This window comes from Zophobas morio, unplaced genomic scaffold (genome assembly GCF_036711695.1).
Source record: "Zophobas morio isolate AGI-343-1 ecotype UQ-CSIRO unplaced genomic scaffold, CSIRO_AGI_Zmor_V1 ptg000004l, whole genome shotgun sequence".
NCBI classification, from domain to species: domain Eukaryota; kingdom Metazoa; phylum Arthropoda; class Insecta; order Coleoptera; family Tenebrionidae; genus Zophobas; species Zophobas morio.
In genome coordinates, this window is record NW_026972109.1 from 7,382,663 (window position 1) to 7,402,893 (window position 20,231).

The 20,231-nt window shown below is 33.5% G+C and overlaps 1 protein-coding gene across 1 annotated transcript in view; it reads right to left on the reverse strand.

Moving 5' to 3' along the window:
* Positions 1 to 2,778: 2,778 nt before the first annotated feature.
* The window catches only part of LOC135134644 (homeobox protein goosecoid), a 38,268-nt gene continuing 20,815 nt past the window's right edge, over positions 2,779 to 20,231 (reverse strand). The window contains exon 3 of the mRNA XM_064063374.1: positions 2,779 to 4,007. Coding sequence (XP_063919444.1) covers positions 3,837 to 4,007 — 171 coding nt within the window. The 3' untranslated portion in view covers positions 2,779 to 3,836. The remainder of the gene's footprint in view (positions 4,008 to 20,231) is intronic.

The window sequence follows — 20,231 nt, forward strand, 5'->3', positions numbered from 1 at the left end:
CTGCCAAAATAAATTCAAAATTTATATATTTTTTTTCTGATAGTTTAGTTCAAAATAATCTCGTGTCATTTTCCCCCACTCTCCACAACTTTATAAACTCTGCCCTGTCTCATGCCCAACCGCCCATAATGGCTGTTTGTCTCACATCCAAGACCAGATGTGGATCATGGCTAAGCTAGGGTTGAATCGAAATAATCCCACCTTAATCCACATGGTAGATTAGACAATTTGAATGTGTCGATCAATAGGTTTGACAGTTGTGATGTAGGTCGAAACGGATTAAAGACTCGTCCCGAATTCGTAAATCTGATCGAAAAAAATCGATTTCGGTAATCCAGAAATGGCTCCATATATGAATATTATTTTCAACAAAAGACAGTTTAAAAGGGTTCACTCGGAAAAATCTGTAGCGGGTATTGAGAAGTTAATGTGTAAAATTGGGCGGTAGTTTTCAAGAAGCTTAGTTCAATCCAGCGGAACTCGCCAGGACCTCCCCTGAAAATCGAGACCATAATAGCCAAATTTCAAAAATATGTATTAATATAAAAACACAATTTTGTACAATGTGTAGTGAAATTCTAAACTCCCCCACCATTCAGATCTCAGTTCAATAACGTTGTGCCATTTGCAATATTCGCGCAAGGTTTTAAAAACCGTTAATTAATTAAAATCGAATATGTGTAGGATTAAGCGAGATCCAAACGCGATGGATAAAGTAATTAGCACGATGAGTTATCCAAAGCACAGCAGCTTTGCGGCAAAGTTGACGTTGCCAGGATAAACTTTCACAAATCCCCTTGTGACGGCCAGACGCGACAAAAGTCCCGTTAATTCGTTAAAATAAAAGTTGGAAATTAAATCGCACCTACGAGGGAAAAATTTAAAAAGCAACTGCAGTGTTTTGAGGCTGCTTTAATCTCCATGTTAATTAAAATGAAAAATATCGGCACATGTGTAGCGTTTTATTATAACATCCATTCCGGTTGGCCAGCCTTTGTGGAGAGCCTGTCAGCCCATATCGATTACAAACAGTTTAAGAGCACAATTGATAATCCCGTGTTTGTTGACAGGCCTCTGGTGGGTACCTGGTCGGACCCCACACGAGGAACACACCTTGGAAGCGACCTCCGACAGGCCACACCACAAAATATCGAAAAGAGTGGCAGAATTACACACAAAATTAAAAAAAAATCAAAAAATCTGGGCCCTTGTTACGTAATTTTCCTTCACCTTTGTTTAACTGTCACAATATTTGCCACGATGACCGGGTCTTTTTGTTTCGAGTAACCCAACACCGGTGGTGAATTGGTATGGGTTGTTTGCTCTGACAATTTTCACGGCAACTTGATTCTAATTGATGCTGGTCTATCATCCATGTCCTTTGAACAAACACTCGAAGCAGCAGCTGCGTGCGAACATCTCCAAAAAAAAAGACAAATTGCCACATTCGAACTACTAGAAATTTCAGAAAAGCAAATATTTGTTGACTTGTTGTTGCGATGACTTTTGAATTTGTCGTTTTACGGCATCGAAAATAAAGAAGTCCCTTCTGTACGAAATAACTCAATTTAAAAACCCCATTTCGCGATGGAAACAAGAATTATTTGTCGCGTGGAATAGAGGGAAGTGGTCGCAATTTTGTTTATTTAATGAGTTTAGTGCGCATTGGATATCATTAAAAAATTAATTAACGGGGTTTTTTTACCGACTGGGTGTGTATTTTATTGTTTTCAAATCATTATAAAAAATTGTGTGGAATAACATGTTGACTTGATTGGTGATTTTATATTTTTGTGTTTTTTTAGTGCGAACTCTTCATAATGGGAAGTTTTTTAATTATGGAAAAATATAAAATTATTGATTGGCAGGGTTGGACTGCACGCAATTTTTCAAGTCTGTGCTGTCACTGACACAGACTTTTAGGGGCTCCTTTCCTAATTAAAACGATTTGTTTACAGAGGTTACGAGGGACTCCTACATAATTGCTGCTTCAAATTCAGGCTCAAAAACTGGTGGACCCCAGGTTCGTTGTTACACGGGACAACGGTTTATGTGTGTTTAAGTTAATGCGATACAGGAAGCCAAACAAAATAACCAGTTGATTATCTCCGAAACCATTTAAGTAATTTAATGTAGTTTGTGGTCTTGAGGCCAAAAATAGGGAGATGTGTGGAGGTAATTAGGGAATTAGACAAAAATCAATTTTTTTGCACGAGTTGTGCTTCAGAGACGAGGTGCATTCGTCCACTCTGTGTTATATTTTTACATGATGATTTAGTACGAGCGGAATTGTTATGAATAATGAAATTATAATATTCGTTCGGTCAAATTTGCGGAAAAGCATCGGAATACGCTAATTAATAGATTAATTAGTTTTGCCACAATCAACATTTACTTTAATAATTATTGTCACTAAAATAACGAACCATGTTTAAATTAGTTTAGCAGCACAAATTCCTGCCGGAAAATGACGCAGGTACACACACATTATTTTTAAGTGTTGTCCTTTAATGATCGATTGTTATTAAAATTAATTTTAACTTTAGTAATAATTTATTGCGTTGATCATTATGTTTATTATGCTTTGAAAACAATTAAATATTTATTAGAACGCATATTAAAACGTTATTTTTAATAAAACAGATGTCATTTCATTAATTCATTATAGAAAATTGGAAATTTAATTACTACAGTTATTATTATTATTTTTTTAAATATTTTATAATTAGGAATTTACAAGTATAAGTAGGTGGTGGGAGTGTAAAAAAAAATAAAGGCTACGAAAATGATATTTTTATTTTGTCATATTTATCTTACAGTTATTATAGTATTTAACATTACTAGCATGGTAAAAGGGTTTTTACTGGCGGACAGAAGGATATGACTGGCGAGCCGCAGGTGAACCAGCACCTTCTGGAGCCAGTAAAAACCCGTTACCTTGCGTGTATTGTTCAATATTTTATGTTTGACTCAATCATAACGATGCCATTTATGACACTTCCAACTGTCCATAATCTTCCACTTTATTGGACTGTAAAGTAATTTGGACTGCAACACAATTCATATGACAGTGACAACAGCAATGTCTACTGAAATTTATTAATGATTTTTAAATGGGAATGAAAAAGTTTCAAAAAATTTGTTTTCTGTTGAGTCAAACATAAAGCTATGTATGTCACATGTACATAATGCTTTTTATTGGACTTGCCCTTTTATTAGCCTCGCTCGGTTTGCTCGCTCGGCCATAAAAGGACGCGTTCAATAAATCTTTGCATTATGTACTAGTAACATAAATAGCTATTATTTGTTTCTCACTTGTAAATAACTATTATAAATTATTAAAAACTCTAGAAGTCATTTCAACTTATAAGAGTTTAAAATGTTTAAAATACATGTTGAATACAGTGAGTTGGTAAATTGATGTTTACAAGTGAATAACAAATAAAATATGTGATTTGCAAACTTCGGCATCGCGGAAGTGATCCACATTGTCGTCCTATCGACACCGCTATTGCAGTCAGGAATTTTAAAACTTTTAATATTTGCCTGGTGGATTCCACATCACTTCAGCGATGCCTAACTTTGATGATTACATGCATCAAATTCTAACCTGTTGACGTAATTTAAAATACAACAACATCGTCATAACTAAGTTTTCAGCTTAACCTAATATTTACAAGAAACTCAATTAACATGATCTAACATGAGTAAAATCGTAAAGACCCGAAAAAAATCGTCCGAGCTCTCTCCGTCTCGCACAGAAGCACAAAAGAACCAAATATACATTTATACAAAACAGCAACAATTGACTAGATAAAATCGCGTCCCTCCCCTCTTTAAGCAACCTCGAGGTCTGAAGAGTCCTCGTCGCTGAAGTTCTGCGGCTGCAAGAGACGCTGCTGCTCGACGGTCGCCCGGCAGACGTCCTCTTCCTGGATCTTCCTCATCCTTTCCTGCTCTTCCCGCTTCTGCTTCCTCCATTTGGCCCTTCGGTTTTTGAACCAGACCTGCAAATTAAGAAGAACAATGAAACTAATTATCCTCGACGCCACTCTCAGATATTCATAAGCGCCGAAACGGAAGGGGCGTAATACAATTATGATATTTGCATCAGAATAATTCCGGTTAAGAGCCGGTTTTTCCGGAACAATGGGAACAATGCAAGCTTTTTATTCCGCGAGCCAATTGAACAAAAAAATTCATTATTTGAGCCGGCGCGGGTTGGGGCGGAGGGAGGGGATTTGCGAATATGCTTAAAAGTGCGATTTTTTTCGGGGAGGCTGGGAGGGGGCGCTCGAATGGGAGGCTGTGATTTGCTGGACGGGATTTCACCTACGTCATTGTGTACAGGTTTATACGTTCATTCAATAATGGGACCGGGTTGGTTTGAGTACTGAAAATCTGTCAAAGGTGAACACTGTAGCCAAAACCGAAAAAATAAAATATGTATCACAGCTGATTTGTTTTTAGGATGTTTTTAGTCAAGGTAGGCCATATAAATATAGTAATTTGGCTGGCAATCAATTTCGTAATACAAAAATCCCTAATGAAAAATGAAATTTATCATATTAAGTTAAGTTGTTTTTAATTTAAGGTTAGAAAATCTGCCAAAAACTGTTGCCAGTAATTTCACATTTTTGTGATTTTGTCCTAAAAAAATTGATTTTTCATACTTGCATTTGACCTTTTTACTAGAAAATGTTGGTGGCGTATCCAACTGCACTGAATGAAATGGTGCATTGTCCATAATCACCACACATTTTTTGTTCAACTCAGCCAAAGTAGAAATAAGTTGAACCACTTAATTTTGAAAGTGGCCGTCAATTGCTTTGTGATAATCTCTATCATTGTTTTTCGAATTTAATAATAATTGTAATTTAATAAGTTACAAACATGTAAAAACCCAAACTGACTTCCTGTGTGTAGGTTTGTAAATTTTGTTCCTTCATTTTTAATTTTGCTGGGATTACTTTTCAGAATTTTAGTATTATGGTCTTCTGAGGATTTAGGGATTTTGATATTTTGAGGAGTTTTGGGGATTCGAGGATTTTGGTGTTTTGCGTATTTGAGGATTTTGGTGTTTTGAGGATTTGAGTATTTTGACGTTTTGGGGATTTGAAGATTTTGATGTTTAGAGGATATGACAATTTTGGTGTTTTGAGAATTTGAGCATTTTGCTTTTTTGAAGTTTTAAGAGGAGTCACTACGTTTCTTATAGTGTTGTCAATATATTTTGAAAATGTAATATCTCCATTATTAACACACTTATTATTATGAAATTTTAAATATAACTTGTCCACAACTTTCACCATATAATATGGGAGAACAGTTTTTTTAAACAGATTATTATCAGATATTTTTTAAATTTTGTTGAAATTTTTGCATTGTCTATTTTAAAAAAATAATATTTTAGTTATTTACTTAAATCTTAGAACACGGTTTTCACGACTTTTTTCAACTTACAAAACAATATATCTGGTACGATTTCTCGAGTTTTGTAAGCTAAAAACAGTGCTGCATACCGTGTTCCGAAATTTCCTTAAATATTTGAGATATTGATTTTTAAAAATACATTATGCAAAAATTTCACTAAAATAAAAAAAAAGTATAACCACAAATTGTTTTTAACAGAACTACCCTTGCGTTATATAAAGAAAGGTATGGTCGGCTTATATCTAAAATTTCACAACCATAAGTCTGTTAATAATGGAGATAGGTATTACATTCTGAATGTGTACTGAAAATTCCATGCAGAAAACGTAGCGACTGGCCTTAAGGGTTTTGGTGTTTTAGGATCTGCGGATAATGATATTTTGAGAATTTAAAAATTTTGGTTTTTAGAGGATTTGGGGATCTTGGTGTTTTAAGCACATCTGGATTTTGATACTTTGAAAATTCTGGTGTTTTGAGAATTTGGGTATTTCAATGTTTTGACGATTTTAGAATTTTGGTGTTTTGATCATTTGAGTATTTTGGTGTTTTGATCATTTGAGTATTTTGGTGTCTTGAGAATTTTAGTATTTTGCTCTTTTGAGGATTTAAGGATTTTAATATTTTGGGGAGTTTTGGGAATTGGAGGATTTTAGCATTTTAAGCATTTTTTTGTTTTGAGAATTTTAAAATTTTGGTGTTTTGATGATTTGGGGATTTTTGTGTTTTGAAGATTTGATAATGTTGGTGTTTTGAGTATTTGAGCATTTTGGTGTTTTAGGGATTTGAGGATTTTGTTGTTTTAAGAGGATTTTAGAATTTTGGTGTTTTGATGATTTGGGGATTCTGGTGTTTTTAATATCTGATGATTTTGGTGTTTTGAGTATTTTGATGTTTTGGGCATTTGAGGATCTTGATTTTTTGGGGACACGGGAATTTTGGTGTTTTGAGGATTTGAGGATTTTGATTTTTTGAGGTTTTAAAGGTTTTGATGTTTTGAGGATTTGAGGATTTTGATATTTTAAGGATTTAAACATTTTGGTGTTTAGACGATTTGGGGATCTTGGTGTTTTAAGCATATCTGGATTTTGTTATTTTGTTGAAGATTCCGGTGTTTTGAGAATTTTGGTATTTCAATGTTTTGGGGATTTTAGAATTTTGGTGATTTGATCGTTTGAGGATTTTGGTGTTTTGAGAATTTTAGTATTTTGCTCTTTTGAGGATTTAAGGATTTTAATATTTTTGGGAATTGGAGGATTTTAGCATTTTGAGCATTTTGTTGTTTTGAGAATTTTAAAATTTTGGTGTTTTGATGATTTGGGGATTTTTGTGTTTTGAAGATTTGATAATTTTGGTGTTTTGAGTATTTGAGCATTTTGGTGTTTTAGGGATTTGAGGATTTTGTTGTTTTAAGGATTTTAGAATTTTGGTGTTTTGATGATTTGGGGATTTTGGTGTTTTGAATATCTGATGATTTTGGTGTTTTGAGTATTTTGATGTTTTGGGAATTTGAGGATCTTGATTTTTTGGGGACATGGGAATTTTGGTGTTTTGAGGATTTGAGGATTTTGATCTTTTGAAGTTTTAAGGGTTTTGGTGTTTTGAGGATTTTGATATTTTGAGGATTTAAAAATTTTGGTGTTTAGAGGTTTTGGGGAACTTGGTGTTTTAAGCATATCTTAGAATTTTGGTGTTTTGGTAACTTGGGGATTTTGGTGTTTTAAGGATTTGGTGATTTCAATGTTTCGAGAAATTGAGGATATTGATATTTTGATGATTTAAATATGTTGGTGTTTAGAAGATTTGGGGATATTGGTGTTTTAAGTATTTCTGGATTTTGATATTTTGGGGATTACGGTGTTTTGAGAATTTGGGTATTTCAACATTTTGAGGATTTTTGAATTTGGGTGTTTTGATGATTTGGGACTTTTGGTGTTTTCAGGATCTGATGATTTTGGTGTTTTGAGAATTTGAGTATTTTGATGTTTTGGGCATTTGAAGATCTTTATGTTTTGGGGATAGGGGGATTTTGGTGTTTTGAGGATTTGAGGATTTTGATCTTTTAAAAGTTTTAAGGGTTTTGGTGTTTTGAGGCTTTGCGAATTTTGATATTTTGAGGATTTAAAAATTTTGATGTTTAGAGGTTTTGGGGATGTTGGTGTTTCAAGCATATATGGATTTTGATATTTTGAAGATTTCGGTGTTTTGAGAATTTGGATATTTCAATGTTTTGAGGATTTGGGGATTTTGTTGTTTTAAGGATTTTAGAATTTTAGTGTTTTGATCAACTGGGGATTTTGGTGTATTAACGATTTGATGATTTTGTTGTTTTGAGGATTTGAGTATTTCGATGTGTTGGTGTTTTGAGGATTTAAAAATTTTGGTGTTTAGAGGATTTGGGGATATTTTTAAACATTTCTGGATTTTGATATTTTCACGATTCCGGTGTTTTGAGAATTTGAGTATTTTGATGTTTCGAGGTTTTGGGGATTTTGTTGTTTTGAGGATTTTAGAATATTGCTGTTTTGAGGCGATGACGATTTTAGAGTTTTGATAATTTGCGGATTTTGATATTTTAAGGAGTTAAAGATTTTGGTGTTTTGAGGATTTGTGGATTTTAGTGTTTTGAGGATTCGAGAATTTTGCTGTTTTAAGGATTTGGGGATTTTGGAGTTTTGAGAATTTAGGGATTTTGCTATTTTAATGATTTAAATATTTTAGTATTTTGAAGATTTGGGGATCTTGGTGTTTTAAGCATTTCCAGATTTTGATATTTTGAGGATTCCGGTGTTTGAGAATTTGGGTATTTTAATGTTTTGAAGATTTGAGGATTTTGGAGTTTTGAGAATTTGGCGATTTTGATATTTTAAGGATTTAAAGATATTGGTGTTTTGAGGATTTGTGGATTTTAGTGTTTTGAGGATTCGAGAATTTTGCTGTTTTAAGGATTTGGGGATTTTGGAGTATTGAGAATTTAGGGATTTTGCTATTTTAATGATTTAAAGATTTTTGTATTTTGAGAATTTGGGGATCTTGGTGTTTAAGCATTTCCAGATTTTGATATTTTGAGGATTTTGGCGTTTTGAGGAATTGTGGATTTTAGTGTTTTAAGGAGTCGAAAATTTTGCTGTTTTGAGGATTCGAGAATTTTGCTGGTTTGAGGATTCGAGGATTTTGGAGTTTTGGGAATTCGGGGATTCTGATATTTTAAGGATTTAAAAGATTTTGGTGTTTTGGGGATTTGGGAATTTTAGTGTTTTGAGAATTTGGGAATTTTGATGTTTTGAGGATTTGAGGATAATGGTGTTCGAGGATTTGAGGATTATGGTGTTTTGAGGACTTGAGGATTTTGGTGTTTTGAGGATTTGACGACTTTGGTGTTGTGAGGATTTGAGGACTTTGTTCACATAAAATTTTGAGACCGTTTATCTCCCTATGTTTGTAACCCTTGAGAATTTTGTAGAGGGTTGTTCGCCCCCCTTTGAATTCCAAACCCTTTCGCGAATCAGCCAAAAATGTGTCTATTGTAAAGTATTTGCAGGTCTTTTCTAAACCCATAATTTGAAAAAGTGTCAGAAGTTTTCAAATTTTTTTCTTTAGTGACTAGATTTGTCTTTGCAGTTGTATGATTGACCTACAAAATTTTTTTAATTAACAAATATTTAAAAACTTTAAAAGTCACAGAAAATACATCCACCAACTCTTCACCTTTGAATTGCCGACTATCTTTTTTCATTTGCAAGTAGCACCTTTTTAATCAAACTTTTTGTTCTAACAAAATAATTATCGCTATTTTAAATTTTAATGCCAGACAGATAGTTTATCCAACGTGAAGAAAAAAATTCATGGCTCAGTTTTGCCTAAAAATATCCTGAACAGTTTATACATTTGCGAGTTTTTATTTTTTATGTTAATTTTAACCGTGTTTGCTCATTGTATAACGGATACACCCACTTGACGCACCAAATTTTCTTGCTAATTTTCCTTGGGAAACACCAGCCTTGAGCTCGGCTTTTCAAATATTCTCTTCGCCGCTAGTGAGCCGTGACGGTCTTCCTTAATACAGTTTTTTGTGGAAAGCTGTTCCACGTTAAAGCGTCTAATGATATTATAGATTGTCGAAGTCATCTTTGACATTTTTTCTAGAGCAAGAATATGGTGACGATATTTAAGCATGCTTGAAATTTTTTTACCAAATGCTGTTGAAAGTGAAATCTGTTTATACTTTTACGAAATAAGTCTTTTTGTGTTTAACTCCCCCGTGGCGGAAGTTAAGCCCAGATTGGGAAAATTCGCCGAAGATCGATTGCGGGCACTTTTTAAAATAAATAGAGGCGGTCGGCGACGAGGTTCTCGAGATGGAGTTAAAGCCCTCCTAATACAGAGGGTTAGGACTAACAATAACATATTTAATAATCCCTCCATTGTTCGGCTGCAAATGCCGGCTAAATCCACATCCAATACCTCATATCATCGCATTAATAAATACAATCACTTCTCTGAAATAATTTGAATGTTTGTTTTAGGTTAACGTGGGTACACACGCAGCGCTGCTGCTGCTCTGTTTTTTCCATCGGAATCGTTCCGGCGGGATTCATCCCCTGCTTTCTGTCGCTACTTATTGCTTTTCTAAATAATCAGGTAATTAATTAATTAGTTTGCGTAAATAATGGGGGCGCGTCGGAATGCTCAAAACTAGTGTAGCAATTTAGACTAAACTTGGACACACACGTCGCCCTTGCTAATCTTGCACTTTTTCAATCATCGATTTTTCGCAAGAGAACCCCGCGTGAATCGGGCTAGAGCTTTTAAAGTCAGTGGCGGTCCCTCTATCAGTTTTTAAAGACCGTCGACTCCATACAACGCATCCGTATTGTCTTCGCAAAGCCGCAAAGAAATCGGCTTCCAGACATGGTAAAGCAATTACTGCAAAATTTAAAAGTGCCTAATCCACTTAAGGGACTCGAAGCCGGAGGTAGTACATAGTTAATGGATCTCCGGCGAAACTTCGACGATGGTTCGATGAAGAGGCTAAAAAAGCGGATAGGAAGGATACTCTGCTTCCTGGATGTTGTCGGATGTTCCCTTGATAAATCTAAAGCGATTCGGTCGGCGAAAAATGACGACGTGGTTCTGATTTGGCCTACCGATTTTTGATCTTGTGATCTCAAAAACTGTATTTTTTGTTTTAAGCAAATTTAAACATAATGTAGATTTAAAAAAAATCATGTTTTCATTTCGGCGGATTTTTATTTTCCTGGATTATGTGCAGAAACTGGATTTTTGTATTACAAAATTAAATTTTTAGTTAATTTGTTTTTATTTCGTTATCGAACATGACCTTTATTTTATGATTTGGTTAATTTTATTTTTTTTTGACTTGATAAATAAAAAAAAATCCATATGTTCGTCGGTCTGTCATTATTTCTGTCTCTAGATACTTTAGATTTCTCTGAAATTTAAGGCGTACTTTATAATTACCTTGAAGATGGGAAACTATTAGGTATTATAATTTGTGTCTAAAAAACCGATGACGTCTTCTCAAATATTTTAAGTAAATCTCACTGAAGGATGTAGGCACTTCTGTGCACATGTTTAATAAATTCACTATAAGAAAGAACAAGGTGCGATGTAATCAAAATGTTTGTATTTATATTTCTATTATTTTCACAATTTATACCTACGTCTCTTTCCTGTTTATAAAATACTGATTTTTCATTACAATGTTTCCAAGAACTACTTATTAAAAAAAATTTTGTGAATCGTTATAATTTTATATTTTTAGAATTTATATGGATACATCGTTCATTCCTTTTGAAATTTTTCTTTAAAATTTTTTCATCTTTGTGATTTATTCAACTTTTACTAACGCTAGACTCTCTAGAAAGTTTGGAAATTCAAAAATTTTTGAAATTCTACATTCCAGAAACTCTGGAAACTCTGTGAGATCTAGAATGTTTGAGAAATTAGACACAATGGTTACTCTGGAAGATCTGGAAATTTTAGAGACTATTTAAACTTTTCAATTTTTCCTTTTAAAATCTTTTCATTTCATTGCATTCCGAGGTAATAAATTTTTTACTCGTTTGTAATATACTGACTTTAACTCTTGGTGTTTTTTCTTCTTCAAATCATTCTTGAGTAAATAGCGCTAATATTCTTTAACTCTCGGCTACGTGTCTGTCTGTCTGTCTGTCCGTCTGTTCGTCTGTCTGTCCGTCTGTCCGTCCGTCTGTCTGTCTGTCTGCTGTCACGAATGTTTACTTTTTTAATTATCTTTTATAATTCATTTTCCTATTTATAAAATACTGATTTCACACTTACGAATATGGGGAAAAGAGTACTTTGTACCCCTGCACGAAAAACTTAAACTGTAAGGCGCAACCGAGAGTTAACATACAATTATTTCCTATTTGAAAATTTTGTGAATCTTTATTTTCATTGAAATGGATTTTTCATTCATTCCCTTTTGATTTTTTTTTAATTCTTTTCTTCTTACTGTATTACTAAATAACAAATTTTTTAATCGTTTGTAATATACTGACTCTAAACTCTTGGTATTTTTCTTTCAGAAGAGAAAATATTCTTTAACTCTCGGCTATACCTCGCACAGGAAAATTGACTTGGAGATATGAAAACACTTTTACTCCATTTTTAATAATACCAGGAATTCTAGAAAAATTGGAAATTCAAAAAATTTTGGAACTCTACGTCTACACTCTAGAAACTCTGGAAACTCGAGCTCTCTTATGTCTAAAAAATCTAAAAACGATAGGTACTCTGGAGATCTGGAAATTCTAGAGATTCTTTAAACTTTAGAAGCTCTTGAACCTTTAGAAAATTCGAAAAACGTTAACTTTCACTAAATCATGACACTGAAAATTTGGAAAGTTGGAAAATAGGCAAGCTTTATAGAGAGCGGAATCTTCGAAAACTTTGAAAATTGCAATCTATAAGGTTGTCTGGAGATTTTGAAAATATTATAAATTGAAAAACACCGGTTACGCTGAAAACCCAAAACATCTTTTTAACTATTTTTTTACTATGTATTTTCCTGTTCATAAAATATTGACTTCAAATTTATGAATATAGGAAAAAGAAAAGCTTAAAATGGGAGGCGCAGCCGAGAGTTAACATACAACTAATTTCCAAGAACTATAATTGTTAAAAACACATCTCAAAAATTATGTGAATTGTAATTTTTATTTATACGGATTCATTCCCTTTTGTTTTTTTTTTCACTTCTTTTTGTCGTATTGCATTCCTATATAACAATTTTTTTACTCGCTTGGTATTTTTCTTCTATAAATCATAACCAAAGAAATAATATTCTTTAACTCTCGGCTACGCCTCGCACAGAAATATTGACTTGGAGATATAAAAACACTATTACTCCAATTTTACTGACACCAGCAGGAACTCTAGAAAATCTGAAAAAAAAAAAATTGAAACTCTCCACTCTACAAACTCTAGAAGCTCTACGAGATCTCGTATGTCTGAAAAATCTATAGGCGATAGGTGCTCTGAAATGTCTGGAAATTCTAAAGATTCTTTAAACTTTAGAAATATAGAAGCTCTGGAAACCCTAGAAGCTCTTGAACCTTTAGAAAATCCGAAAATCGTGGACTTTCACCACATCGTGACTATAGAAATTTTGAAAAATTAGAAAATAGGCAACTTTACAGAGAGCGGAATCTTCGAAAACTTTGAAAATTGTGTGTTCTGGAAATCAAAATTTATAAGGTTGCAATAAAGTAGTAGGTATGTCTGGAGATTTTGAAAATATTATAAATTGAAAAACACCGATTACTCTGAAAACCTAAAACATCTTTTTAACTATTTTTTTACTATTTATTTTCCTGTTTATAAAATATTGACTTCACATTTATGAATATAGGAAAAAGAAAAACTTAAAATGGGAGGCGCAGCCGAGAGTTAACATACAACTAATTTCCAAGAACTATAATTGTTAAAAACACATCTCGAAAATTTTGTGAATTGTAATTTTTATTTATATGGATTCCTTCCGTTTTGTTTTTTTTTTCACTTCTTTTTGTCTTATTGCATTCCTATATAACAATTTTTTTACTCGCTTGGTATTTTTCTTCTATAAATCATACCCGAAGAAATAATATTCTTTAACTCTCGGCTACGCCTCGCATAGAAATATTGACTTGGAGATATAAAAACATTATTACTCCAATTTTACTGACACTAGGAACTCTAGAAAATCTGGAAATCGAAAAAAAATTGAAACTCTCCACTCTACAAACTCTGGAAGCGCTACGAGATCTCGTATGTCTGAAAAATCTACAGGCGATAGGTGCTCTGAAATGTCTGGAAATTCTAAAGATTCTTTAAACTTTAGAAATATAGAAGCTCTGGAAACCTCAGAAGCTCTTGAACCTTTAGAAAATCTCAAAATCGTGGACTTTCACCAAATCGTGACTCTGGAAATTTTGAAAAATTGGAAAATAGGCAACATTACAGAGCGCGAAATCTTCGAAAACTTTGAAAATTCTGTGTTCTGGAAGTCAAAACCTATAAGGTCGAAATAAAGTAGCATGTCTGGAGATTTTGAAAATACTAGAAATTGAAAACCTTGGTTACTTTGAAAAATCCAAAACTTGTTTTTACTAATTTCCCAATTATTTTTTTCCATGTTTAAAAAATACTGATTTCACATTTACGAAGGTGGAAAAAAGAGTACTTTTTAACCTGGTACGAAACAATTAATGGGCGAGGCGGAGCCGAGCGTTAAATATATAATTGTACAAGAACTAATCATTAAAAAAACTCTCAAAAATTTTGTGAATCTTTTTGATATTAAAATGTAAAAACACAAAATTAGTTTTAGAATTTACGTTTACGGATACAGCATCCAATCCTTTTTTTATTTTAAATTTCTTTCTTTTCGTCTTATCGTATTCCTAAATAACAAATTTTTTATTCGTTTGTAATGTTACGAAATACACCCTTACGCCGTCTCGGTGCGACGCCTATGGCCGTCGAGAACGCTCTGGTCTTACGCTGGTGATGATTCATCCTCAATGCGACTGAGCGACGAAGCGGCTTACCGGAAATCTCGATTGCGGTACCCGAAAACTCTCGAAGCGGTGTTCTGGATCCATCGAGAGGCCACCGTCCGGAACAGGGGCATTTCAGTCGAACCACGAATTCAGCTAGTTGAGTCAAGAGCGTCCTGTGGAATTTGCCGGAATAATTTCTGTACATATTCGTTGCAATAGTTAGTCGTGTAAATACGAGCTATTAAGAAATACATTGTTGAGTTTAATCTACGCCGATTTTAATTCACCGAGCCATCGTAACACCGATTTTAACTCTTGTTATATATTCAAATCATATTTGAAGAAATAACATTCTTTAATTCTCGCCTACACTTCGCACAGAAAAATTGTGATGAAAATGTAAACACACCTTTACTCCAATTTTACTAACACCAGAAACTTTAGAAACAAAAATTTTTAAAACTCTACACTCTAGAAACTCTGGAAACTATGAAGCTTGGCAATGTTTGAAAAATCTAGAAACTCTGGAACGTCTGGAAGTTCTTGAAACTTTGGAAAATCTCGAAAAAGAGTCTGAAAATTTTGGAAATACTAGAAATTGAGAATTTTTTAGAAAATCTATAAAGTTGGAAAGTTCTGATGTCTCGAGAATTAATAGAATCCATACATTACAAATCAAATCAATCTTTACCAAAAATTGATGGTATCGAAATATTACTTCTGTAAATAGGTATATTTTGATAGAAAAATAAATCCTAACATATTGTTACGAAATAAACCCATACGCCGCCCCGGTACGACTCCTATGGGTCTTCTAGTATGCATGCGTTTCTTCTAGTATGTAGTATGACTCATCGGCCAGGCGACGCGGCGTTCACTAAAGAAAAACCTGGAAGCGGATGTCGCGACGGGCTGAGAAATCCCTCGATGGGGCGTTCTCGATGCATCGAGAGAAACGTATAAATATAAATAGAGACCACCGTCGGGAACGAGAATTACTCAGCCCGTTGAGTCAATAGAAGTTGCGACGGAATTATTTTATAATCTCTGTAATATGTAGTTAGTAGTGTAAATTCGAGTTAGTAAGAAATAAATTGTTGAGTTTAACCCACGCCGATTTTAATCACTCGTTCAACGTAACAATATTTATCATCGTTTTACTGTAAAGACAAAGCAAGTTCTATGTAAATAATTTTACACACTTTTAAAAGTAAAAAAGTACGCGACAAATTCGACCTAGAATGCATTGGATGCAAAAGAATTGATTGTAGAATTTTTCGCTACTAACATTTTCATATTTTATAAAAACGTATATGTCTTTGATATATTTTTCTAAAGAATGGAAATGTATTGGACGAAAACTGTATTGCTGCATCTTCTAAAAAGTGGTCTTACGTAATTGAGACGAAGCTTCCCTTATTTATAAAGCACAATGAAATTATTCCAGTTTCTTAGATAAAAGTTAAAACTTAATTCTAGGAATTTTATTTTAGGTAAAGAAGTATGCTGTATGTATGTCTCAAGTGAGCTTCGTAATAAAATTTTGTGATGTCATCAACATTCTACTTTATGTTACCTTAAAATGTTTCCGTGTCCAAAAATCTTATTTACATACATTTATCTGATCACAGATCTACGAAAACGGGGAATCGACTGTTTTACACTCAGGATGTATAATTTTATATTGTGATTTTGAGGATTGATTTTAAACAAGAATTGGCAGGGAACAAAGAATTTTTTTAGCACCTCAGCTCTACAATGGATTTTGACTTATTTCTGGACTAACACGACATTACAAAAAGTCGTAAATTATTTTATTCTTTGTGTGGGCCACACATTCTTGTTAAGTTGTCCTAAAAATTATGTCTTTTTAATAGTGCTCTCTCTAAAAAAAAAGATCTTTAATATTGTGCTTTTAAAAATTTAATATCTGATAATGTTTTTAGTGTCTAGAAGACTAAAAAAAGCTTCTTGTCAACAATGAAATTCTATTAAGGAAAAACGGGTCAGTCCTCGGTGTTGAAGATTTTTCATTTCAGTACTTATTCCTCTATGTTGCGAAAAACCCCCAACATTTTCCTATTTGCTTGTAACATTCGGTTTTGTCGGATCCCGCTGTTGATCTTTCCCCTTTTTTGCATCCGCTGGCGCTTTTCGGCTCGCAATAATCCATCGATGGCCACAATGCGTTTTATTATTTACTATTTCCCAGCATCGCCATAATTCAATTAAGTTAGCTGTTTTCCCATTCGCTGTTTAGTCAGGAGAGACGGCGAGAGCGCTCTGCTCTCTGTGTTTTAGCAGCGTCGTTCCGCAGTCAGATTATTCTATTACCGCGTATCAACATCGGGGAGGGCTAATTTTGTTTAGTCTCAAAACATTTCATTGTTTCAAGTGGATCAAAAATTCAACGGAAGGTTAATTACAGTTACATTGATCGTGGCCGGGGGGCTCTGCACAGAATACAGAGAACACGACGCATTATTATGCGAAAAAGAAAATCGCGAGTGACGAATATATAAAGCGACAGTTTTATCGGGGTAATTTGAGAGATGGAGGTGGAAAAATTGAAGGGTTGGGGATGGGAAATGCGTCGGTTTGTGATTTGGTGTTTTCTATGCTAATGTAGTCCTTGGGGCTCTTTAACGCCGAATATTTAATGCGGAATAACAGTTTAAACAGTGGATGTTGACTGATGTGTCGCTGAGAGAATTCAGATACACGAAAAATATTTACAGGGACGGAGAAAAAATAAAATTAGAGCGGGAGTGAGGATCGCGATAACATGATACGAAAATCTGGGAAGGTTTTTTCAGACTTGTTTTTGAAATAGAAGTTTTTACAATGCTGAAGCAGAGAGAATTTAAGATTTACGGTTTCAGGGAGAATATTTTAGTTTCGTAATTCAGGTTTAAACAATAAAATTCCAAAATTCATGAATTGTTAAACTCAACAGTTTGGTTTTGAGGGCTATTTAAGTAGAAACGGAAAATTTGTCATCAGCCGTAGTAAGAGAATGTAATAAAACAAAATTTTTGATTTTAAATTTAGGGGAAAAAAAACTCAAAATTTTATAACATTTTGCAATTTAACTTTAAAATTGCAACACCGAATGGTCTGAATTCGTGCAAACGTTTCGTATTCATGGCAAGTCGTTAATCCAACTTTATTCGTTTATTTCCTCCCAAAAAATTGCCGATGGCATCTCAAAATTTTGCCGAATAAATCCTCTCTGAATTGTATAGATTATAGAAATTATGACTATATACTTGTGGTTAAAATATGCACTCAATAGTTTTTAAATTTACTTATACAGGGTAATTCGAAAAAAAAAATGAATAAGGTAATTTGTATTGATTAAATCAACAACGGCTAACTCCATTTTCTCGAAAATTTTGATCAAGTCGCCACAAAATTTTGTAATTCAAAAACTCACTTGAAACACACTCATATCACGCTTCTTTCCTTTACTTTAACATTACATATATATCTTTCTTTTTAACTTAGGTATGAGGGTTATCATAAAAAAATAAAATTTGCAAAATTAAATCTTATAATTTTTTGAAAAATCTGGGTTATCGTACTATCGAGCGAGCGAGTTTCTTTTGAAATTCGAAGTAGTTTGAAAACAATCTTGGAGAACCTTCGATTGTTTTTAAAGTAATTTGAAAAAATCTCGGTGATCCCTTGTGTTTTGTTTTTGAAATAATTTGAAAGTATTTTGGAAATCCCAAGTTTTGTTTTTGAAGTAATTTTAAAAAATCTCGGGAACCCCTCGATTTTTGTTTTTGAAGTAATTTCAAAAAATCTCGGGGACCCCTTGATTTTTATTTTTGAAGTAATTTAAAATTCTCTCGGTGTTCCGTGATGTGTGATCTATTTGAAAGAATCTCGGGGATTGGTTTGGTTTTAAAGAATTTCAGGAACCCCTCCTGTGTCGTTTTAGAAGTAGTTTAAAAGAATCTCAGGGACTCCCTGTGTCCCGTTTTTAGAAGTAATTTTAAAGAATCTTGGGGATCCCTCTGTGTCTTGTTTTTGAAGTAATTTAAAATAATCTCGGGGACCACTTGATTTTTGTTTTTGAAGTAGTTTAAAATCATCTCGGTGTTCCGTGATATGTGATGTAAGTAAGTAATTTAAAAGAAGCTCGGAGAATCCTTGTCTTGGTTTTAAAGAATTTAGGGGACCCCTTTTATTTTGTTTTTGAAGTAGTTTGAAAGAATCTCGGGGAACCCCTGTGGGTTTTGTTTTTGAAGTAATTTGAAAGAATCTCGAGGAACTTCTATGTTTTGTTTTTGAAGTACTAGTTTAAAATTATCTCGGTGTTGGGTGATTCGTGATGTAAATAATTTGAAAGAATCTCGGGGATCTTTCTGTGTTTTGATTTTGAAGTAGCTTGAAAAAATTTCGTCTTATTTTTGAAGTAATTTCAAGAAATTTCGGGGATCCGTTTTGTTTTATTTTTGAAGTAGTTTGAAGGAATTTGGGAACCGCTTGTCTCGGTTTTACAGTAATTTGAAAAAATCTCGGAAACCCCCTATGGGTCCCGTTTTTTGAAGTAAAAGAATCTTGGGAAAACCCTTTGGGGTTTGTTTTTGAAGTAATTTGCAAGAATCTCGAGGAACTTTTGTGTTTTGTTTTTGAAGTAGTTTAAAATGATCTCGGTGTTACGTGATTCGTGATGTAAATAATTTGAAAGAATCTCGGGGATCATTCTGTGTTTTGATTTTGAAGTAGCTTGAAAAAATTTCGTCTTGTTTTTGAAGTAATTTTAAGAAATTTCGGGGACCCCTTTTGTTTTATTTTTGAAGTAGTTTGAAGGAATTTCGGGAACCGCTTGTCTCGGTTTTACAGTAATCTGAAAGAATCTCGAGAACCTCCAATGGGTTCCGTTTTTTGAAGTAAAAGAATCTTGGGAAAACCCTTTGGGGTTTGTTTTTGAAGTAATTTGCAAGAATCTCGAGGAACTTTTGTGTTTTGTTTTTGAAGTAGTTTAAAATGATCTCGGTGTTACGTGATTCGTGATGTAAATAATTTGAAAGAATCTCGGGGATCATTCTGTGTTTTGATTTTGAAGTAGCTTGAACAAATTTCGTCTTGTTTTTGAAGTAATTTTAAGAAATTTCGGGGACCTCTTTTGTTTTATTTTTGAAGTACATACTTTGAAGGATTTTCAGGAGCCACTTTTCTTGGTTTTACAGTAATCTGAAAGAATCTCGAGAACCTCCTATGGGTCCCGTTTTTTGAAGTAAAAGAATCTTGGGGAAACCCTGTGGCTTTTGTTTTTGAAGTAATTTGAAAGAATCTCGAGGAACTTTTGTGTTTTGTTTTTGAAGTAGTTTAAAATGATCTCGGTGTTCGGTAATTCGTGATGTAAATAATTTGAAAGAAAATCGGGGATCATTCTGTGTTTTAATTTTGAAGTAGCTTGAAAAAATTTCGTCTTTTTTTGAAGTAATTTTAAGAGATTTCGGGGACCTCTTATGTTTTATTTTTGAAGTAGTTTGAAGGAATTTCGGAAACCGCTTGTCTCGGTTTTACAGTAATCTGAAAGAATTTCGGGAACCCTCTATGGGTCCCGGTTTTTGAAGTAAAAGAATCTTGGGGAACCTTTGTGTGTTTTGTTTTTGAAGTACTTAATTTGAAAGAATCTCGAGGAACTTTTGTGTTTTGTTCTTGAAGTAGTTTGAAATAATCTCGGTGTCCCGTGATTTGTGATGTAAATAATTTGAAAGATAGGTACTCGGGGATCTTTCTGTGTTCTGTTTTCGA